Source organism: Haematobia irritans, chromosome 5 (genome assembly GCF_050003625.1).
Source record: "Haematobia irritans isolate KBUSLIRL chromosome 5, ASM5000362v1, whole genome shotgun sequence".
NCBI lineage: Eukaryota > Metazoa > Arthropoda > Insecta > Diptera > Muscidae > Haematobia > Haematobia irritans.
The window spans coordinates 171,324,763-171,345,319 of NC_134401.1; the positions used below are offsets into that span (position 1 = coordinate 171,324,763).

At 35.8% G+C, this 20,557-nt stretch overlaps 3 protein-coding genes across 4 annotated transcripts; all 3 read left to right on the forward strand.

Moving 5' to 3' along the window:
- The first annotated feature begins 1,534 nt into the window (after positions 1 to 1,534).
- LOC142241837 (uncharacterized) lies at positions 1,535 to 2,491 on the forward strand. The gene is made up of 2 exons (XM_075313666.1): positions 1,535 to 2,342; positions 2,399 to 2,491. Exon 1 carries the CDS (start codon positions 1,740 to 1,742, stop codon positions 2,304 to 2,306), a length of 567 nt encoding a protein of 188 aa, XP_075169781.1. The 5' UTR covers positions 1,535 to 1,739; the 3' UTR covers positions 2,307 to 2,342; positions 2,399 to 2,491.
- A 9,563-nt stretch (positions 2,492 to 12,054) lies between these two features.
- Positions 12,055 to 17,925, forward strand: NAT1 (N-acetyltransferase 1; the record flags this gene model as incomplete). The annotated part of the gene is made up of 4 exons (XM_075310589.1): positions 12,055 to 13,734; positions 14,219 to 15,153; positions 15,224 to 17,031; positions 17,102 to 17,925. Coding segments are annotated over 4 exons (4,602 nt in total), but the record flags the coding sequence as incomplete, so codon positions are not given.
- A 1,851-nt stretch (positions 17,926 to 19,776) lies between these two features.
- On the forward strand, positions 19,777 to 20,458 carry LOC142237412 (uncharacterized). Of its 2 annotated transcripts, none has more exons than XM_075308715.1 (2): positions 19,777 to 19,929; positions 20,000 to 20,458. In XM_075308715.1, exon 2 carries the CDS (start codon positions 20,051 to 20,053, stop codon positions 20,450 to 20,452), a length of 402 nt encoding a protein of 133 aa, XP_075164830.1. In that variant the 5' UTR covers positions 19,777 to 19,929; positions 20,000 to 20,050; the 3' UTR covers positions 20,453 to 20,458. The 2 variants fall into 2 exon arrangements, with proteins under 2 accessions (XP_075164830.1, XP_075164831.1); XM_075308716.1 differs by having other exon boundaries at positions 19,783 to 19,929; positions 19,987 to 20,458.
- Positions 20,459 to 20,557: the final 99 nt, after the last annotated feature.

Genomic DNA, 20,557 nt, shown 5'->3' on the forward strand with positions numbered 1-20,557 from the left:
TTAAACACAATATTTTTGAGTGCAAGCATATAATGTTCATAAACTAGCATAACATGTTTGGGACATATATGTTAATATGTTAGAACATATTATGTTTGGGACATAAAATGTTTGTAAATATAATATGCTTGGATGCAAACATATATTAATTTAGAAATAGCCTATAAACATATATATGTTTAGTAGCTTGGAGCGCTATTTAACAGGGAGCGATATTGAATTAAGTTGGTGGTTGTTGCTTGTTATTACAAAATTAACATTTTATTTTTCCTTGGGCAATTGATCAGCTACTTCTTTGATCCTTACAAACTGTGTGGTCCGCTGTTCGAATAAAAAAAATCATAAAATTGAATAATTTCTTCTACAATGTTTGTATTACAGAAAAAGGTGCTAAGAACTAAAAAATCTCGTGGAAGTGAGAAAGATGTCGGGGAATATACAATTGGGCAGAAACAAAATTTTGAGCATTCAGGTCGAAAACCTATGTTGTTAGCACCTATATTACCTGTTTATTTTCATAATTCATTATGTTTGTAAATATATAAATAAATAAATAAAATTTTGAGCACAATATTGTTTGGGAGAATTTTTTTTAAGCATACAATATTTTTGGGTGCAAAATGCTTCCAAACATATTATATATTCACATAATAACATATTGTTTTTTGGAAGACAACATTATTGAATTTGGATGCAAAAATACAAAATGTTTGAAAACTGACTACCCAAACATATATTGTTTAGACCAATATGCTTTCAAACATATTATATATTGGAAGAGATCAAACATATAAATGTTTGGGCAATAGCCAAAAATATATATGCTTGAAGCAAAATATGTTTGGGAGTATATGTTACAGAAGCGATTTTTTGTGAGCGTGTGGGACGACTGTATCTAATTCAATTTTTATTTGCTCAATTTCAGTGTTTGATGTGAGGCCTCTCAACGCCAGTGCGGTTTGTTTCATCTCCTTCGGAGTAAAAGAATAGGAGTGGATGTTTTTTTTCTCTTAAAATTGCCATCATTGAAGAGTGGACAGTAGCATCAAAATAAAGTTTGCTTTTATTTTTGTTAATGTTTTTAACTTTAAATGAAAAGGTTGGTATAGTGTTTCGAAGAGTATCGACTAAGGTTTTTATATCAACGTTGTAAATAAAGATGGGTGGACACCATTTTGGTTTTCCCGTGTTGGTACTATTGTCGTTGTTACTTTTTCTTTTTGGTGAGGCTTTTGAACTAGTGCTGGGGCCAAATCACCGCAGTCGAAATCGAGTACTTTGCTATCGTAATGTAGTTTACGCGGATCACCGCAGTCGTTATCGAATTGTTTCTACTCGAAGTTGTACTCGATAGGTAGTATGTTATCGAAATCAACGTACGTAGTATTTTTGCGCGAAAAAAGGTAAACAAAAAGATACGAGAAGTTTGTGAAAATGTAAGTATTATTTTATTTAGGCAAAAATACATTTAATAAAATATAATATTACATGCATTTAGGGAAACGGATCAAAAAATAAAGTGCTCAACAGCCGATTCAAAAAAAACTGTAACAAAGTAAACGCAAAACAAAAAGAAGTACTGGCTCAATTTATGGTGGAACACCCGGATCTAGCCAAGAATAAATTAAAAAACTGTGCTCAAGCTAAAGTCAAGAGCCACAACTTATGGCGCGAGTTGACTACCAAACTAAATTCCTGGGGCCCTCCAGTGAAAGATGTGACAAGTTGGCGCAAGGTGTATGCCGATCAAAAGCATAATACAAAAAAAAACTCTCGCACAACAAGGCCTCGAAAAAAAAACTGGTGGCGGCCCATATGATCAATTAATGCTTACTGTTGCAGAGGAGCAAATTGTGGAAGCAGCTGGGCTAACTGCGGCTGTAGCTGGCTTAAGAAATGTCGAGTGTTTCGGAAGTGCCACCAATCGAACTTGTGCCGAAAATGAGAATATACCCACAAACGAAAAAAACATTAGTGGTACATCGGAAAGTGAATTTTCAGATATTGAAATTGAGTTGCCCACAACTTCAAAAAGACGTATATCCACAAAAAAGATTGATGAAAAACATACCAAGATAGACTTTGTTAAAGAAAACATTGACCAATTGAGCAAGTTGATTGACATTAAAGAGCGGTCACTTAAAATAAAAGAGGAAACTAATCGTAAGCTAGATAAATTGATCTCTCTTAAGGAACAAGCCTTCAAATTGAAACAAATGGAGTTTGACGGAAGCATAGCCTCTAAACGAATGGACCTACAAATAAAAACATTGGAGCTTGACGCGCTGAAATCAAATTCCCTTTGAGGAGAATTAAATAAATTTGCTTTTTATTGCGGTCGGGTTAGTATTCGAATTGCTTTTGCCTCAATATCGTTTAATAGCTTTTTTATTTTCAGATCCTTTCATTTTTTATTGAATTTAATGAATGAAATTCTCATTCTCTGGCTGATCGATTTACCTCCATGATCTCATAACCACTTAAATGTGATGAACAGTTTTAATACGTATAGTTTTTATCAAAGAATGGAAATTCGTTTTTGTTTCGTTTCATTTTTTTATTAAAGTACGTAGTACTTGTCAATACATAAAATGTATTTTTGTTTACTAAGTTTTTTTTTTTAATAAAGCCATTTTTTAAATGTTATTTAAAGAAATTTTTATTTGGTCCCTTATTTTTTTTCACCAATTTTTATCAAACGGGTTTCCCCGCCAGTATATACTTCAAGGCTGCAAGGCTCGCTAGAATGCACATGTGTGTACATAGCCACATTAAACATTATACATATATTGTGCAAAGCAGCGCATACATTTCCAAATAGTGCCATTTTTTCGGGAGTGTATCGACTTCTTCTCTCATTGCATAGGATTCTCCATCGAGCTTTTAAAACTCCTATTGTGCGTTCTATAATACACCTAGCCTTTGCATGAACTCAATTAAAATAGGCTTCTGTAGACCCTTCAGCAGCAACAGCATATGGAACTACACACCAGGGCTCTGTGGGATATCCAGAGTCACCTAATAATAAATACATATATATGTGAATATTTACAATAAGCCCAATAATATAATATTTACCAAGAACCCAAACGTTTAAACCGTTCTCTGTGTACAGTTGCTCCAGTAAACTTCGTTCTTCAGAGTGCTTCCACACAAAACTGTCGTGCGAAGCACCACCGTACTTTGAATTTATGGCCAGTACTTTGTACTTGTGGTCACAAATCTAAATGTTTTACAAAACTGTTAACAGATAAATGCTTTTGTAATATACACAACTTACTATCATTGAATTTACACTATGAAATCCTTTTCTATTGAAAAACATGTATTCATCATCTGTGGGTGCTTGGAAGCCAAAGTGTGTGCCGTCTACACAACCAACCACTGAAAGTAATTTTTGTTTTAAAGATGTGACATATATACCTCCAATATGAATTGTACAAATACCTCCAGGGATTTTAAATTTTTCCATGAAATATTCCATGCACTCCTCAGATTCTTGAGGAAAAAATTGTATCATTATGGGACACAACTTCTTTTGTATTCCGATAGTGACATTTTTTATCACTTTGCACATGGTACTTTGTGCTAACCCCAGTAAGAAGTCGTTCCCGGCGTTATGCTGGAAACTGCCACTGGCCAAAAGGTTCAACGTGGCGGCAAGCTGTAAAATTTGTGGTACGGACGTCGAAATGTGCCCAGAAAAATGTATGTTTTCTAGAACATATTTAAAAGCATCTTTTGAAAGGCGAAATCGTCTTTTAAATCTATGGATGTTAAAAACATAATTAGTTAAAAGCACTCACTTCAAAATAGAATCACTTACTCTACTTCAGACAATGCTAAAGGACTGCTTTTGTCACGAATATTTTTCCTTATTAAAGCCACTTTGTGCTCATCCTCTGAATCCGAAGACGAGGAAAACAAAAATACGCTTGGATTCATAACATATTATTATATATAACGCACAAAAACAATGAAAACTTCTCAGATCACAAATATTTTGATCACAAAAAGTTATTTTGAAAACATCTTTTGTTTACATTTTCTTATTACCATATGTTTACAGAAATGTAAAAAAAAGTAGTAGACAAAACAAATTACGATCGAATGCGGTGATCCAAAAATTTACTGCGATCGAAATGTTTCTCGATACGAAACAGAACTCGATAACGAATGCGGTGATTTGGCCCCTGGCGCTTTCAATATTAACATCGGCTAATACTTCTAAGATGCCAAACCTGTTTTGATCAATTGGTTTGTAATTCATTAATTTCTCTGATAAATCAGGAATTACAATGTCTGAAGGGCCTACTGCATTTTCCAGCCGTTGCCTCTTGCGTTCATTTACTTGGGTAATTGGTTGATCGTTTTTGTTGTTGCCGGCAGCGGCTATTTGTTTATGTTGTTTTGATGTGGGTATTTCTACCTCTATCACGTCACACTCCATGTCGTGAGGAATACGGCCAGGCATATTCTTTGCAGCTTCTGCAGCAGAAATGCCTGGAGCAATTGGTAATAATAAAATTTGCAAATAAAATTAAAAAATTTTTCCGCGAAAAAAATAATACGTCTGTTTGTGTTTAATGTTGCCACCTTTTTTTTCTAATCGAAATTAATTAAATTTCGAAAATCGAGAATAAAAATGTACATAAAATTGTACAGATTACACAATTGTACAATAGCAGGTTTTAAAACGAAATTATTTAATTTAAATAAAGCAATAAAGAAGCTAAATGTTATGTGTATTTGTATTAAAAAACAAGAGATAACTTGATTTAGGAGCGCAAATTGATGGTGGAAAGTATGACTGAGTTGAACCCAAACGAATCAACTGAAATCGTAAATCGTGGAAAATGTTGAACAACAAATTTTCCTGACAATTGTACTTCAGTCAATTTTGGTATTTTGATCATGATAGTACAGAAATCAAAGAAATATGTATATAAGCAAATTTTGAAATTGTCATAAAACGGAGCACCTGTACCAGTCCTATGATACTTCCCTTATTGGCCGTTTGTACCAATTTCCTATTACCCTGCCAACATTTGAAAGTTCCATTTCATCCTCATCGCTAGCACAGAGTCGTAAATGTCACTACAACTATGATAGGGGAAGTACATCAAAAAGTACAAAATGTACATGAAAGTATTTTGCCATCACTACTGTTAGCCATTTTATTTTTTGTGACAACGCCAAGCGCGACCAGCTTGTTATATTTTATTTAAATAAAAACGAAAATAATACAAAATTCCTATCTTTGTTCTTTGTATGTATCCGTTTTTGTTAGGATTCTTTTACGTATCCTTGCTGCATGTATGTGGCAAAAGTTTTGAAAGTTTTATCAAGGCATATATCATGTTGAACTCGTATTTTATCCATGTTCTATATCATACGTATAAGTAGGATATATAGCAATCGCTTTTATCCCTATCAGAAACTCTAAAAAAAGTACTCCTATTTAAGTATAATTGATGCGTAAGTCAACAGATTTGTGAGCTTATTAGAATATAGTTCCAAACAACACAATAAGTTCAAAAGAAATTACGGAATAAGAACAACTATCCATATATCAAAACATTTCTTTATTTAATTGTATTTAAAAAGAATGAAATGCAAACTGTTTTTTTATGCCAATTGCTCATCACACAGCATTTCTGTTGCGATTTTCTCAATAATGTTACGTTTTTATATTTAGGTGTTTTAATTTACCCGACAATTAAATTACTGTTCGTTTCAATAACGTTAATCTACAATTTATTTACTTTACTATGGCTTCACTAACTAACTCGTTAGCAGCATGCGAGCGCTTTTATATACGACGGTTTGGCAATACGAGACAGTGTTGCCAGGTGATTTTTGATTCTTCCCCCCAAATCTTAAGAAAAAAAACCCTAAATTGGTCTAAGCTTTTTTTTCAAAAACCCCCAAAAAATTTCAGAGTATAAAAGTACAAAAAGTGGTCCCAAAATTACATGAAAAAAAAATCCTGTAGTGATACACTTTAAAAATTAAATTCAACACAAATATATATCCTTAAAGAAAGGTTTCTTTCCTGAGAAACGACATTTTAGAAAAACTAAGTTTTCTTTTGATGCTAAAATTTTTTTTCGTTTGAAGTAAATAAAAAATAAAATTTGCTATTTAAGAAAATACTTTAAAACAAAAGAGATTTTCGTTTGTTTACAATTTCATCCCTGAGGAAATTATTTTTTTTATGGATGTAATAATACAATATGTATATCAATTTGAAAAGCGGGCTTACTCTTAAAAAGCTTTCAGCTGCTAAGTTTAAATACGATTGTTTTTAATTTTGTCAAATATTAAAAATGCCCTTTCAACAGAAGAGTTTAAAAAAGATAACGAAAATAATGCTATTGGATACTTGTTTCTATTTAGGATCTTCTTGTTGAATTTCCGCATCTTTTTCTCATAACTCATGCTAGAATTGTTCCGAATTTGCTTGAGAATTGCTCCACTTTATAAGGTTTGAAATAATTTTTTACCCCCCAAAAATCCCCCCAAATAAATTTTACCCCTAAAAATCTCCCTAAACGTGAAAAAACCCCCTAAATTTGGGGGGAAAACCACTAACCTGGCAACACTGATACGAGAACATTCTGCCAGCACAATCAAAATGCGATCCGCGGAACGATGGAGTTAAACTAAATGACAAAAGGAACGATGAGAACGAAAGAGATGGATCTAGTTACAATCGTTCCTTTTAGTGAACCGTTCACTTGGATTGTGATTGTCTTTGGAATTTCGTCGTCGCAGTAAATATATTTTACATAAAGGTGAGTACAGAAGAAGAATATCTTCATCAAAAATATGTATAATATAATGGAAAATATTGTGAACTGATCAAATTTACTAAGCAAAGTGTAAAAACAAACCAAACGAAGATATTTAATCAATGAAAAAAAAGTGATGTGTTGGTGCCAATGTGATTTTTCTTCTGTAGTATATGTATTAGAAAATGAGACAACAACGTCGTCGATGTCATTTTTTTTCTTCAACTTGGGGCTTGGCTAGTTTAGTTGGCGGAAGCAGAAACAGCCTTGAAATTAAAACAAAATCGATAAATGCATTGAAAATAATTCATTTTGTGCAAATTGAAGCCACAAAGGAAGGATTAACTTTTAACTAACGCCAAGAAATTTTCAAATTATGTACAATGGGAAAATAGAAGACAATGCCTACAAAAGAAATTGATTTGATTCAATCAAGATGGCGGCGTTAGCGAAAAAGAAAAAAAAAAATTGTGTGCGCTTTGTGTTTTTAGGTTTCAACGAAAAGAGAGGCACCTACCTACGTACGTTTACAAAACAAATGACGATGATATGGTGCTTGTGTGTAATTTGAGGTAAAGAAGCGTTCAAAAAACAAACGAATCATGATGGAGATGAAAATCCCCGCCACTTTTGGAAAGATAAGACCCAGCTTCAAATTACATTTCCACTGAAAAAATTTCACTTCATTTTTGTAGTAGTGTGTGTCGCATACGAATGTGTATGTATGCATGCATGTGTCGGTACATTTGTATTCATGAGACTTGTTTCATTTTTGTTTCTGATTTTTCAGAGTGTATGATGAAAAGACAGAACTTTGACCTCCATTTCAATGGAAAAAGTGGAAATTTCCTTAGCGAAATTCGTAATATAACAACGCAATTTTACTTTGCTATTGAAAAATCGTTAAAGTACATCGCATATAAATGGAATTGAGGTCAAAATCACAAAGAGACATTCGTATATCTCTCTGTATGTAGGTTGATGATGAGAAAGAAGGGGATGCCTTCAAAGAAGCACAAAAAATAACCTCAAACTTTGTCATCATTGAAACTTGTTAGCAAGTACAAAATGAACATCTATCCAATCAACCCCAGTCCTGCTCGTGTATATTATACATGAACAAGTAGGGTGGTGGCACACACAGTCCATGTAGGGGAAGGGTGGGTCTCTTTCCACCCCCCGAAAATGACAAAAACACCCCTAATAACACAACAACTTTGTCATTGTTGAAATATGGAGAAATCAATGACCTGTTTTAAGAAATTCCGGACACACGCACACACACCAAAATGTCTTCTCCCCATTTTCATGTTTTGCCTTTTTTGTGACTAAGTGCATTGTACCATTTATGACGTTTATTAGACTCGATAAGAAGGACTTAGAGACTTTCTCTTGGTGAGAGCAATCGCCAAAGGGGGTAAAAGTGTACAGTGCAGGAGAAAGAGGGAGGTTTATAAATCCCTGCTCTCATTACGAAAAAGAAAACACGAAAATGTGATCAAATGCCACATTGTTTCTCGTCCATTGTATGTGACGTTTTGGCGTTCTTTAGTTTGTTTGTTTGCTTGGCTGATGTGAAATGATGGTTTCTTTCTGTTTTCATTCCTTTGTTGTGTTGTATCTCCGACTCTGGAAGAACAAAGAAAGTTCCCAATGCACGACAGCACAGCAGACAAAAGCACTTCTCATATACTAACTAAGCATATATATACACACACAATGACAGACTCATAACACTTGGTATAATGTGCATGGAATTAAAATGATTCATTAAACAACCACCACTGAGTGAGATTGACGTTGGAACGGGTACTACGGGTAAATTCTTTTAACCTCAAAAAAATTAATAACATCATTGCTAGCTAGCTATCGAGTTTGTTGATGTATAATTCGTCTATGAGGTTGTTTGTGTGTGTGTGTGCCGAGTGTAACCGTGAGTGTGCATGTGGGTCTGTGGATTGAACAAAAAAGAAGCAGTTGAATATAATTAAATAGATTGTTGTTGGCTGTTGATCTTGAAGTAATTGTTTATGGAATATAAACGAATAACAACTACTCAATCATTGCACTAAGTAAACGGTAAAATGACATCGGATTTTCAGCAGGAAGCAGACGCACAAATTCGGATGCTATGCCGTTTATTTTGGACTGGAGACAAAAGCATATATATATATATATATATTTTTTTACTTCTGGGTTCGAATGAATCACTACAATTTGAGAGAATTTTTAATAAACATAAACCTTCGTTCTTGGGAACCCTGATCGTTGAACTCTCGCTCGACTCGATACGAACCCATAGTATCCCATTTAGCAATTACTTAGGGTCTATTAAAAAACCATAAATGATGAGTGATGAATGCCTCAAAGTGTTATTGCTTCGCTTAAGGGAAGGAACCGCATTGTCAAGATTGGAGTTCCATAAAAGTGCTGTAAAAATAGCCAATACAAAACAAAAATCAATTATTTTATATTTTAGTTGCAATATACTTTTATAGTTGACATATAAAAACGCGGGTTTAGGGTCTGTTTGCATCGAAATCGATAAAACTTTCCTTTTCTGTTGGGGACAGGTGTAGTCCCTCTGGGATGAAATTGACAATCTCGTTTATTCCACATCACAATAAGAAGTCCTACGTCATGATTCATTAAGTTAGTCTCAAGAATCGCCTTCCAAATGAATAAATGTATTTGGAATAAATGTATTTTGGCCCTAGGGCTTTTGTATTACTTCGTGGATTAATAAATAAATAAATTCGGGAAATGCATTACTGGTCGGGAGATACATTACTAATGTATTTTCTTTACGATGAGTATGTCTGTAACCATATATGGCCGTTTGGACTTGGTTGTAAAATGAGTTAATTGAAATAAAATAATGGAGCAGATATCCTTGGTAGCTATAAATTAATAATGGACGATGTGCACCGAGGTAATTCCAATGTGTAGTCTTCGAATTTAGTAGACTTCAATATACTCGCAAGAGATTGTAGAGGGATTAATCATGGTTCAGAAACGGTTCATTGGCCTTTGTTTGATTTCGAAAAAAATAAACATTCATCTCTGATCGATCTTTCGTTTCTAATACTAATTAAATTAAATAAAATAAAACAAAAACCAGTAAGGAAAGTCTAAAGTCGGGCGGGGCCGACTATATTATACCCTGCATCACTTTGTAGATCTAAATTTTCGATACCATATCACATCCGTCAAATGTGTTTGGGGCTATATATAAAGGTTTGTCCCAAATACATACATTTAAATATCACTCGATCTGGAAGAATTTGATAGACTTCTACAAAATCTATAGACTCAAAATTTAAGTCGGCTAATGCACTAGGGTGGAACACAATGTTAGTAAAAAAAAAAATATGGGAAACATTTAAATCTGAAGCAATTTTAAGGAAACTTTGCAAAAGTTTATATATGATTTATCGCTCGATATATATGTATTAGAAGTTTAGGAAAATTAGAGTCATTTTTACAACTTTGCGACTAAGCAGTGGCGATTTTACAAGGAAATTTTTGGTATTTTGACCATTTTGTTGAAATCAGAAAAACATATATATGGGAGCTATATCTAAATCTGAACCGATTTCAACCAAATTTGGCACGCATAGCAACAATGCTAATTATACTCTCTGTGCAAAATTTCAACTAAATCGGAGTTAAAAATTGGCCTCTGTGGTCATATGAGTGTAAATCGGGCGAAAGCTATATATGGGAGATATATCTAAATCTGAACCGATTTCAACCAAATTTGGCACGCATAGCTACAATGCTAATTCTACTCCCTGTGCAAAATTTCAACCAAATCGGAGTTAAAAATTGGCCTCTTTGGGCAAATGAGTGTAAATCGGGCGAAAGCTATATATGAGAGCTATATCTAAATCTGAACCAATTTGGCTGGTATTTTGCAAGTTTTTCGAGACCCATAAAATATTCGGATGTACGGAATTTGAGGAAGATCGGTTGATATACACGCCAATTATGACCAGATCGGCGAAAAATATATATGGCATCTATATCTAAATCTGAACCGATTTTTTCCAAAATCAATAGGGATCGTCTTTGAGCCGAAACAGGACCCTATACCAAATTTTAGGACAATCGGACGAAAACTGTGAGCTGTACTTTGCACACAAAAATACATCAACAGACAGACAGACAGACAGACGGACATCGAATTTAATTCTAAGCCGATCCGTATACTAAAAGGTTGGTCTATGATTACTCCTTCTTGGCGTTACATACAAATGCACAAACTTATACCCTGTACCACAGTAGTGGTGAAGGGTATAAATATGGGTCCACATATCTACAACTTAATCCAATGGTGGAATAACTATCACGTACTATGGGAAAGCATAGTGTAACTCAACAAATATTTTAATAAGTATAGCAAAATTGAGAAAATCTTATGTAGTCTTCTACTACGATAATTTAGAGATCCCATTCACTATTATCTATATTATATTTTAAACTCATTGAGAGTATACCTCAGACATCACATAGGCTTTCAAGAGAAACCTCAGTCGCAAATATAATTGCTCAATAATTGGTATTATTCTAAAACTAACCCAGTCACCACTCACTCATCACATATTTCAAATCTTGATAGTCTCCATAATACTATTCTATGTATACAATGTATGATCATATTATAAAAACCGTAACTAATTCCTATTATTCCGTATTTTTTTTTTTTCTTTACAGGACTTCAAGACATCTATTTATAAATTATACACATATAATATTGTCGAAAATTCCTTAGCATATTATTACAGAATCTTCTTAAATCCATTTTGAAATACATACTATTTATTTTAAATCCACGAAATATCCGAGATAACAATCCCAAATTATCACGTACGTAATAGATCCGATCATTTTTCACTGGAAAACCGATTTTGTTGTTCGTATTAGTCTATCGCCGGAGAGAGTATCGAAGATTTGAACGCGAATTCTTATCAAATAATTTGTACCTAGAAATTTTGCTTGTATTGTATTGAAGAAATAACGAAACAAAAACAAATCTCATTGTCATATTTCTCTAAGTGTATTTGTGTTTTTGTTTAGAACTACTACGAGAAAGTCGAAGACGATAACAGCATTGTGCTTCGGGACTTACCGAAAAGCCAACAAAAAAAGGACTTGAGAAAGACATTGAAAAAAGAAGTAAACTTGCCGCAACACTTTCGGGAGTTGCACAGCAGTTGAGAAAAAAAGAAAAATATTTTGTTGGTCCTGTGTTATTTAAAAATTTTTCACCATTCCTCATTCAACGCTAAATAGTCACTCCTCTCAGTCTTACGACGATAAACGACAGTGTTGGGATTCCAACATTGTTCAAGCGCCAAACACTGATAGTAATTTCGCGTTGCAGGGTCGAATTTATAAAACAAGCACCATTGAGGGAGGCAGCAGTACCGGTGATCCAAGCATTGGCGGCGGCAATTTGAAGCTAGCAATAACGGCTAATCAAGACGATACTGAGTGCTTTAACGACAGTTTTAACAATCGAGGAGGAGGAGGCGGCGGCCAATCCCCGCCGACACCTACTGTCGGTAAAACCTTGCTGAACACCAGTGCAAACCTCTTGCCGATAACAACTGCATCGGTTACTTTCAGTAACCTGAAAAATCTCCTAAAGATCGATAAGGGCTCGTCGCCGACTAGCAACGGTAGCTTAGGCAACCACCAAAGCGGCAGTGGTAATCGCTCCAAGGAGATCGGTGGCGGCAGTTACAAGCGTTCGCCCAACTCAGGCGAGAATTCTCGCAATAGTTTGAACGGCGGCAGATCTGGAGCTCCTAGTGCTTCGGGACACTTTTCAACTGGTTATAATAAGAATTCCGCCAAAATTCGTCAACACGATTCAGAAGTAAGCCCACGGCCTCGGCGATCTTTCCAGAACGATTCGTCGTCGTCGCGTTACTATAACAAAAATAGTGACATTTTGGGAGGCTCTCAAGCTGGAGGTTTAGGCAGCAACGCTAACAACTCCAATTCTGGCAATCTTCGTGGTGGCTCGCTGAACGCTAATAGCGGCGGCCCATATCACAACTCGCTTTCAGATCAAGGCAATAGCGGAGGCGGTCGACGTAACTATCAACCGCACAATTCCGATGGCGGCTATACGCGCAATCTAAATTCGGGAGGCTCTGGCAGCAACTACCGCTCTCACCAGGGTCAACGCTACGAAAACGGCAATGGAAACGGACAACAGCGTCAGTACGGTTCTTCAACTAACGCTGGCTACAACAACAACTACCATAACAACTACAACAACAACAAATCATACGGATCACGATCATCCGCCAATGATGGCAATGTAAACAACAATTATCGCTCATCACATCAACGAGAGAGAGGTGATAGAGATCGCGACGATTACGGCATCAACGGTAGCAATAGCAATAGCAGCCACAATTATCGAGATTACGATTCGCCCAGAGGTGTTGGGGGCGGTGGAGTAGGTAGTGGACCACGCTACACAAACGGCATTGGTGGGACTGGTAGCACAACAAACGGAGGAGGCAGTAATACAAATAGTTTGGAACGTCGTTTGCCACCCTCTGCTTTGCGCTCATCGGGTGTAGAGAGAGGATCGGGTGGTAATTCCAACTCTTACGAACATCGCGAACGTGACCGTTCTTCAAACAATCGTTCACCACCCGCTCGGGCAGGAAACGATAATGTATTGGGCAGACAAGAGACATCATCAGGACAGTCATCTAACGTAAATTCTTCATCATCTTCGCGAGGCATTTCGCCAAATTCTGCTATTGGAGCAAGTGCATTACCATCAGGTGCAGCAAGTCAACAGCCCACACCGGCAGCAACTCCACCACCATCAGCTGGTCGTTGGGTGCCACCATCATTGCGTCCTCAACATGGACTTACACAAGCCGAAAAGAATGATGCTGTTTTCCGAAGGGTAAGTGAAGTTAAGAAGCAAATGAAAATAACACAGATTGTTAATAATCATAAAATGAAAGGCCTAGAAAGGCTTTCCAACTCCATATGTTAGCCATAAATAATTTTTGCGAAAAATTTAAACATTTACAGTTACGGATTTTATTCACTCAATATATATCCATTTGGCCCTAAGTGTGGCATTATTAGCGGTTTTCACTGCGAGAATTCGTTTAATTTCGCGTTGTTTTTTTTTTTTTTTTTACTAATTCCTAATAAACTATGTTTTAACTAGAATATCATAAAAATATAAATTAAAATGGAACATACCATCCATCGGCTTTCATTCAAGCATTAGCGGAGAATGCGCATGATTGAACTCAGTCACTCTCTATCTCATTTTCTTCGTTGCACTCCTTTCCCAACCACTTCGGACCAGCCATCTTATGTCCGGTGCAAATTATTTGTGAAATTTTGAAAAAAAAAAATGTTGAATATCTTTTCAGGTCCGTGGTATTCTTAACAAATTGACTCCAGAAAAATTCCAAGAACTTAGCGACGAACTACTGAAGCTCGATTTAAATTCTATTGCCATTTTAAACGGTGTTATTCTATTGATTTTCGATAAGGCTTTGGATGAGCCCAAATACTCGTCTATGTATGCACAATTGTGCAAACGTTTATCACAAGAAGCGCCATCTTTTGAAAAGGAACCTAGCAGTTTGAGTACATTCTTGCGTTTACTTATTGCCGTTTGTCGGAACAAATTTAATAATCGTCTAAAGCGAGACGACGAAGGAGAAACCCAATTCAATAAAGTTCATCGTCCACAAGCAGCTGCAGAAAATGATGCTGATGAAGAAGAGCGTCGTCATTTGGCCAAACAGCGAATGCTGGGCAATGTTAAATTCATTGGAGAATTACACAAATTGGATATGCTTTCGAAGAACGTCCTCCATCAATGTATTTTCGAATTGTTGGAAAAGAAAAACAAACGTATGGCCTCGAAGGAAGAATTGTGCGAGGACATGGAGTGCTTGGCACAGTTGCTCAAAACGTGCGGCAAGAACCTGGATTCAGAACAGGGCGAAGAGCTGATGAACCAAGTGATAAACAAATTGGAAAGACGATCAAAATCTACTGATTATCCACCCAGAATACGTTTCTTGTTGAAAGACGTAATAGAATTGCGTGAAAATAATTGGGTACCTCGAAAAGTGGGCACCGCTGAGGGACCAGTGCCAATCAAGCAAATACGCACCGATGACGAGCCATTAATTCGTACACCATTCACTAACCGCAATCGTGATATGCGCAATAATCGGGACGATCGTGACAATGACAGTTGGATGGGGCGTTTGTCTTTGAATTTACAGCCAGGTGGTCTAAACGATATGTTCTCGGGACTGAGTGTGACTGGAGCATCGCCAATTATATCACCGTGAGTAGTACACACTAACATTTGTTGATTTTTTTCGTTTTTCCAATACTGTTCTTTCCTTTCCCTTCAGATTTACTACACCAGTGGGCAATAATCGTCAGTATAATTCAAATAATCGGGATCGAAATCAACAAGGCGGAAACAGCTACAGTGGCAATCGCTATAATAAACATAACCAACAGAATGGCCCTAATAATAGTGGTGGTCATCGTGAAGATCGCCAGAATAACAGAGACAGGAATGACAGGGTTGAAAGGGAACGTGATCCGAACGGCCAATATAGTGGTGGGAACCCCTTAAACAAAGAATTAGCGCCACGTTTCAAACGCAATCTGATCACTCCCAATCAAGATTCTGTGGAGAATTTGCAAATGAGACCGGCTGCCAACTCGCTGCTCTTTAAGGCAGCATCCCAAAATCAAAAGCTTCCCTCGATGTTACCGATGTCTACACCACCCATGGTCAACAGCAATAACTCAAGCCCAATGACTGGAGGATTTGGCAGATTAGGAGGTAGTGGCAAGGATATGCAATTGTCCAATGCCCAATATCCTTTATTGGGTACACCAACAACTCATCTTTCATCGAGCCAACAACAACATCAACAAAATTCCAGACCATCTTCCACGCCTTCGGCAGAAGCAGATTATAAAGGAGCAAGCAGCAATAACATGGAGAAAACCTTGAAGAGTACATCTTCGAATCCGGACTTTGCTAAGAACTCATCTAATTACAGCTCATCCACTCAACAGAGAGCTTCTGAAGGCATTGATCAAAACGAAGACAGCAATGATAAGAAACCTCGGCTTAATACGCCAACATCACAGTTGATAACAAAGCAAGGCTCAACAGAGAAAACTGGTGCTAATGGAGTAGGATCATCCGCCAACAACAATAAACAGCAAAAGAAGGAAAAAGCTTTCAACAAAGATGAGGTGCTCAAGAAAACTGCCAGCTTTATCAAAGATAAATTCTTCTTTGCTAAGGGTGAGAATGCCGAAGAAGAAGAGCAAAGGCTTGCCGAAGTTGTTAACGCTTTCTTGGAATTGAAAGTGCCCGAAAAGTGCATGAAGGATGTTTGGATCAATTGCATATTGGATGTGCTGGAGAAGGCTGACGAACACTATTTAGAACGAGTTTTGCAATTCTTGCAGATACTCAGAAAGCAAATCAATTTGAAGGCCAACATCATATTGGAGGTCTTCAAGCAAGTCGTCAAAAAGATGAACGAGAGAGAAGCTCTAAATCCACGCATAACCACATTCGTAGCTATACTCTTGGCCAAAGGCACTGTAGGCGAATCTGGCCTTTTGAAACTCAACGATATTGCCAATTATACCGACAATGGTCAACACTATCCATTGTTCTTGTTGGTGCTTCAACAGCTTTGTAAGATCATAGGCAAGGACCAATTGGAAGAGATTTTCCGCTCTAGCAAAATCGATTTGATGAACTGTTTGCCCGAGGTAGATCGCAATAAAGCTCGCTTAGCAGAAATTCTAGAAGATAGATCGTTGACCTTCCTCTATCCATTGCTCAAAGTACAGTCGGAAATGAGCAAACAATTGAATGCTAACCCTGATCCAACCACATTCTACAAATGGATTAAGGCAAATGTGGATGCTAAATATTACAAAGAGGAAGGTTTTATCAGTGCTCTCATGACAGTGATAGTCAAATATGTAACATCGCAAACTAGCTTCCCTGAGGGAACAGATGTCAAGAACTGTCCCGACAAAGCCACAATTCAAAAAGAAGAAAGTCTGTTCGAAAACTACTGCCAAATCCTTAAGTCGTTCTTGGGCCAAAGTATTGATTTGCAATTGCTAGCCATCTATGCTTTACAAGTATTTTGTGTTAATGAAAATTTCCCAAAAGGTAACATGCGCATGCACACCACCACCATTGGACCAATGTCATCATTAATTTTCTTTCTCCTTGCTTTCAGGTATGCTCTGCCGCTGGTTTAAGTATCTGTATGAAGCCGAAGTTATTGATGAGGAAACATTTATAATGTGGAAAGAAGAAATATCCGACAAATATCCCGGCAAGGGTGCAGCTTTGTTCCAGGTCAACAATTGGTTGACATGGTTACAAGAAGCCGAATCTGAGGATGATGAAGACTAAAAACCCTATGAACAACATTATTGTTATAAACATTTATTAATTTAACTAAAAAACAAAACAGCTGCAGAACATCTAGAACTTGTAACGGATAAATATTTTAAACACCAAACTTGTCTATATTTGTTCTCCCGCTACGTAACATTTTTCTTATAAAATTATTTTAGTAAAATTGCAAACCGCAAGCACCCAACAATTTCCAATATTTATCAAAATTCCTGACTCGCATTCGTCACTGCTAGCTCCCAAAACCAAATGTACCTATCACACCTCTCTCTCTCTCACACACACACACACGTGCACACCCAATTCTCATGCGGTCTAAGATTTAAATATTGTCCCACTTCCGCAGTTTTTTTTTAATTTTTTTCCCAATTATTTTTATTACCGTAACTTAAAACAAACAAATTGACAAAATTTAGCAAAAAATATACTAATTATGAAAATAAATTTACTCTTCGAAATTTATATAAAAACAAAATGTGGATTCGATTGATAATTGATCATGATAAACAAAAAAGAGAAAATCAATTCAAAATAGAAAAAAAAACTAATACATATTGTAATTCCATAAATATTAAAACAAAAAAAAAACAAAGAAAACAATAAAGCGAAAACAACAGCTTATCGCAAAGTTGAACAATTGTATCCACTATTCTTTTTTGGGGGGATATACATAAACATTAAAGCGTGGCGCTTGAAATTGATTTATTTTGTTTTTTATTGTGAAATTAAGTATTGAATTTAATTTGAACGTACTAGACAAAGCAGACCGATTCTATGCAGTAATTAAAATGGCGGAGGAATGTATCAATCCCAAGACGCGGTATATGAACATTTTCAGGTATGAATGTTAATAAGGTGGACAGGGTCTTGTTCAGTACATTATTGTAGGATGCCTGAAAATTGAAGAAATCCTGCCTTGATGTTTTGGCAACACCAAGAACACAATTATGAAATCTATAGCAATCGGGCGGTACATTTAAATGAGATATTTGAGGCGTACAAAAGACTACGACCCTATATAAGAAATCGGGCGACCCATATACATATATCATCTATATTATAATTCTTATATTCGAGCTTTTCGGACAAAAAAAAAATGATGTTTTAGTGTATTTCCATAGTCAGCATTATAGGATTGGCCGGGAATAAACTCAAAAAATGTTGTTATTCATAACAGCGGTGTTTTATCTGGAGAAAAATATCGGTCAGTTTTCACTTGTTTCTATGAGTGTATGATTCAAGCACACGAGATATTTTCTTTTCAAACTGAACCACACTGTACATCATCTTTTCATGTAACAGCCAATCCCTTATACCCTGTTTCTGTATGTCGAACGAGCTCTATCGATCAACTGAAATGGAAACAAACAGCTAAATTTATAACCAAAAATCAGCTGTTTCTATGCATTTCAGTCGATCGATAGAGCTTATTCGACATACAGAAACAGACTGTTAATCTATTTTTTCAGCAATAACACAACATCTACACCCCAAGAAATTTGTTGGTAGGCGCAGAAGAAAGACTGCTGTAAAGGGAGATTTTAAAATAGCCACAATTGTCTGGTATTGTAAATTCGATTACACTAAAACATGTTTTAGTTTGGCTGAGATAATCAAAAAAGATAAACTAGGGTGGGTCTAACGTAAAAAAACATATCTCCCATATACAAATACAAGAAACAATTTTTGGACTAGGCCTTTGTAGCTATAAACAAATATTTTTGGATATTGAAAATACTTGGCGTGACATTTTAAGTTATACAAATTGTTGGACACCATACCATGAAGTGCAAAAATATACAAAATAGCCATACATTTGCCATATTAAGCCTAGTACTAAGATTACGTTTTCGCACGAAAAACTGTTATACTCCATATAAGAAAAGTTAGCGTGGAATAAATGCGTAATCTGTTATACTCCATATAAAAAAAGTTAGCGTGGAATAAATGCGTAATCTTTGTTTCCATGGTATATTTTATATTTTATTTATTTAATCAAACTGAGCCCCCATGGGCCATATGTTGATAGATATATAAAGTAGAGCAATAATGAGATTTAAAATATTAATTACATACATCAAAAATTGCTAAGGCACTAACACGAAAAATTCTAAAACTTTTGAGCATTTTCAGACACATATTTATACAACCCTGGACTTTTCGCACGAAAAAATAGGCAGGCATATTATTTCGCATAAATAAGTTAACATTCCTGGGATTGAGACCCTATTTACGGATATATATGAAGATATTCGTTTTTCGCAGAAACGAACTTAGTACTAAGCATTATAGCGAAAATGTTTATTGGCGTTGAAGGCTTTATAAATATTACAATCAAAAAAAAATGAAGAAAGAAAAAATATCCATAGAGAGTCATAGCGGACTTTATAGATTTTGTTACATGGCAAAAACTTCGTGTAAAATGTTTGCTTTTTGATTGATCTTCGCGAACAGGCCTAGTAAAAAAGAAACGAGACACCCTGTAATCAGAACATAAATTGCCCAAAACAAAAAACAACATATGAGAACTTGTTTCATAAAGCAAATACATATATATAAGCGATTTTTCATATAGAAAGTACAAATTCTTAAACGTGAATATATATCCAATTAATTTACTAGAGCAGAGAACATACACATAAATAGGTAATATGCAGAATCTATATAATTAAACTCCTATGTACTTATTTATTTATCTCACAGTGATGACTTGCAGTGTTCTAAATTGGTGCCGCTAAAAACAACAAACAAATCACAGACCGATCCAATGGCAGAAAAGAATGGCAATACACCACAGCATGGGGGTGAAGAGGAGAAATCAAACAGTTTTACCTCCAGCCACGGACAACTGCTTGTAGGAGATCAAAAATATTCTCTACGGACTTTAAAAATGGTTGGTTCCACAATGATTTTTTTGAGTGCCAGTGAACCAGAATGTTTAGATGAAATGGCAGTGGCTATGAAAATGCCCAATGATGGTAAAATCATTGGTACTACAATATTGGGACCGCATATAACAGAATCCCAACGAATGGCAGAACAATTAACACGTCGCTATAATCGTCAATTTTTTGTCAGCTTCAATGTGAATGTGGATCGTATGACGGGACCGATTCTTGAGAAGCACTTGTGTGCATACATGAATAAAAATAAAGAATTATTTGTTTGAAACCCAGTGAAATGGCATTCGCCTGCGGAACACTCGAATAGGATATGATTGAACTCCATTAGTTAAATACTGATATTTAAAGTCTTTGTTAGGGTATTCTGATCG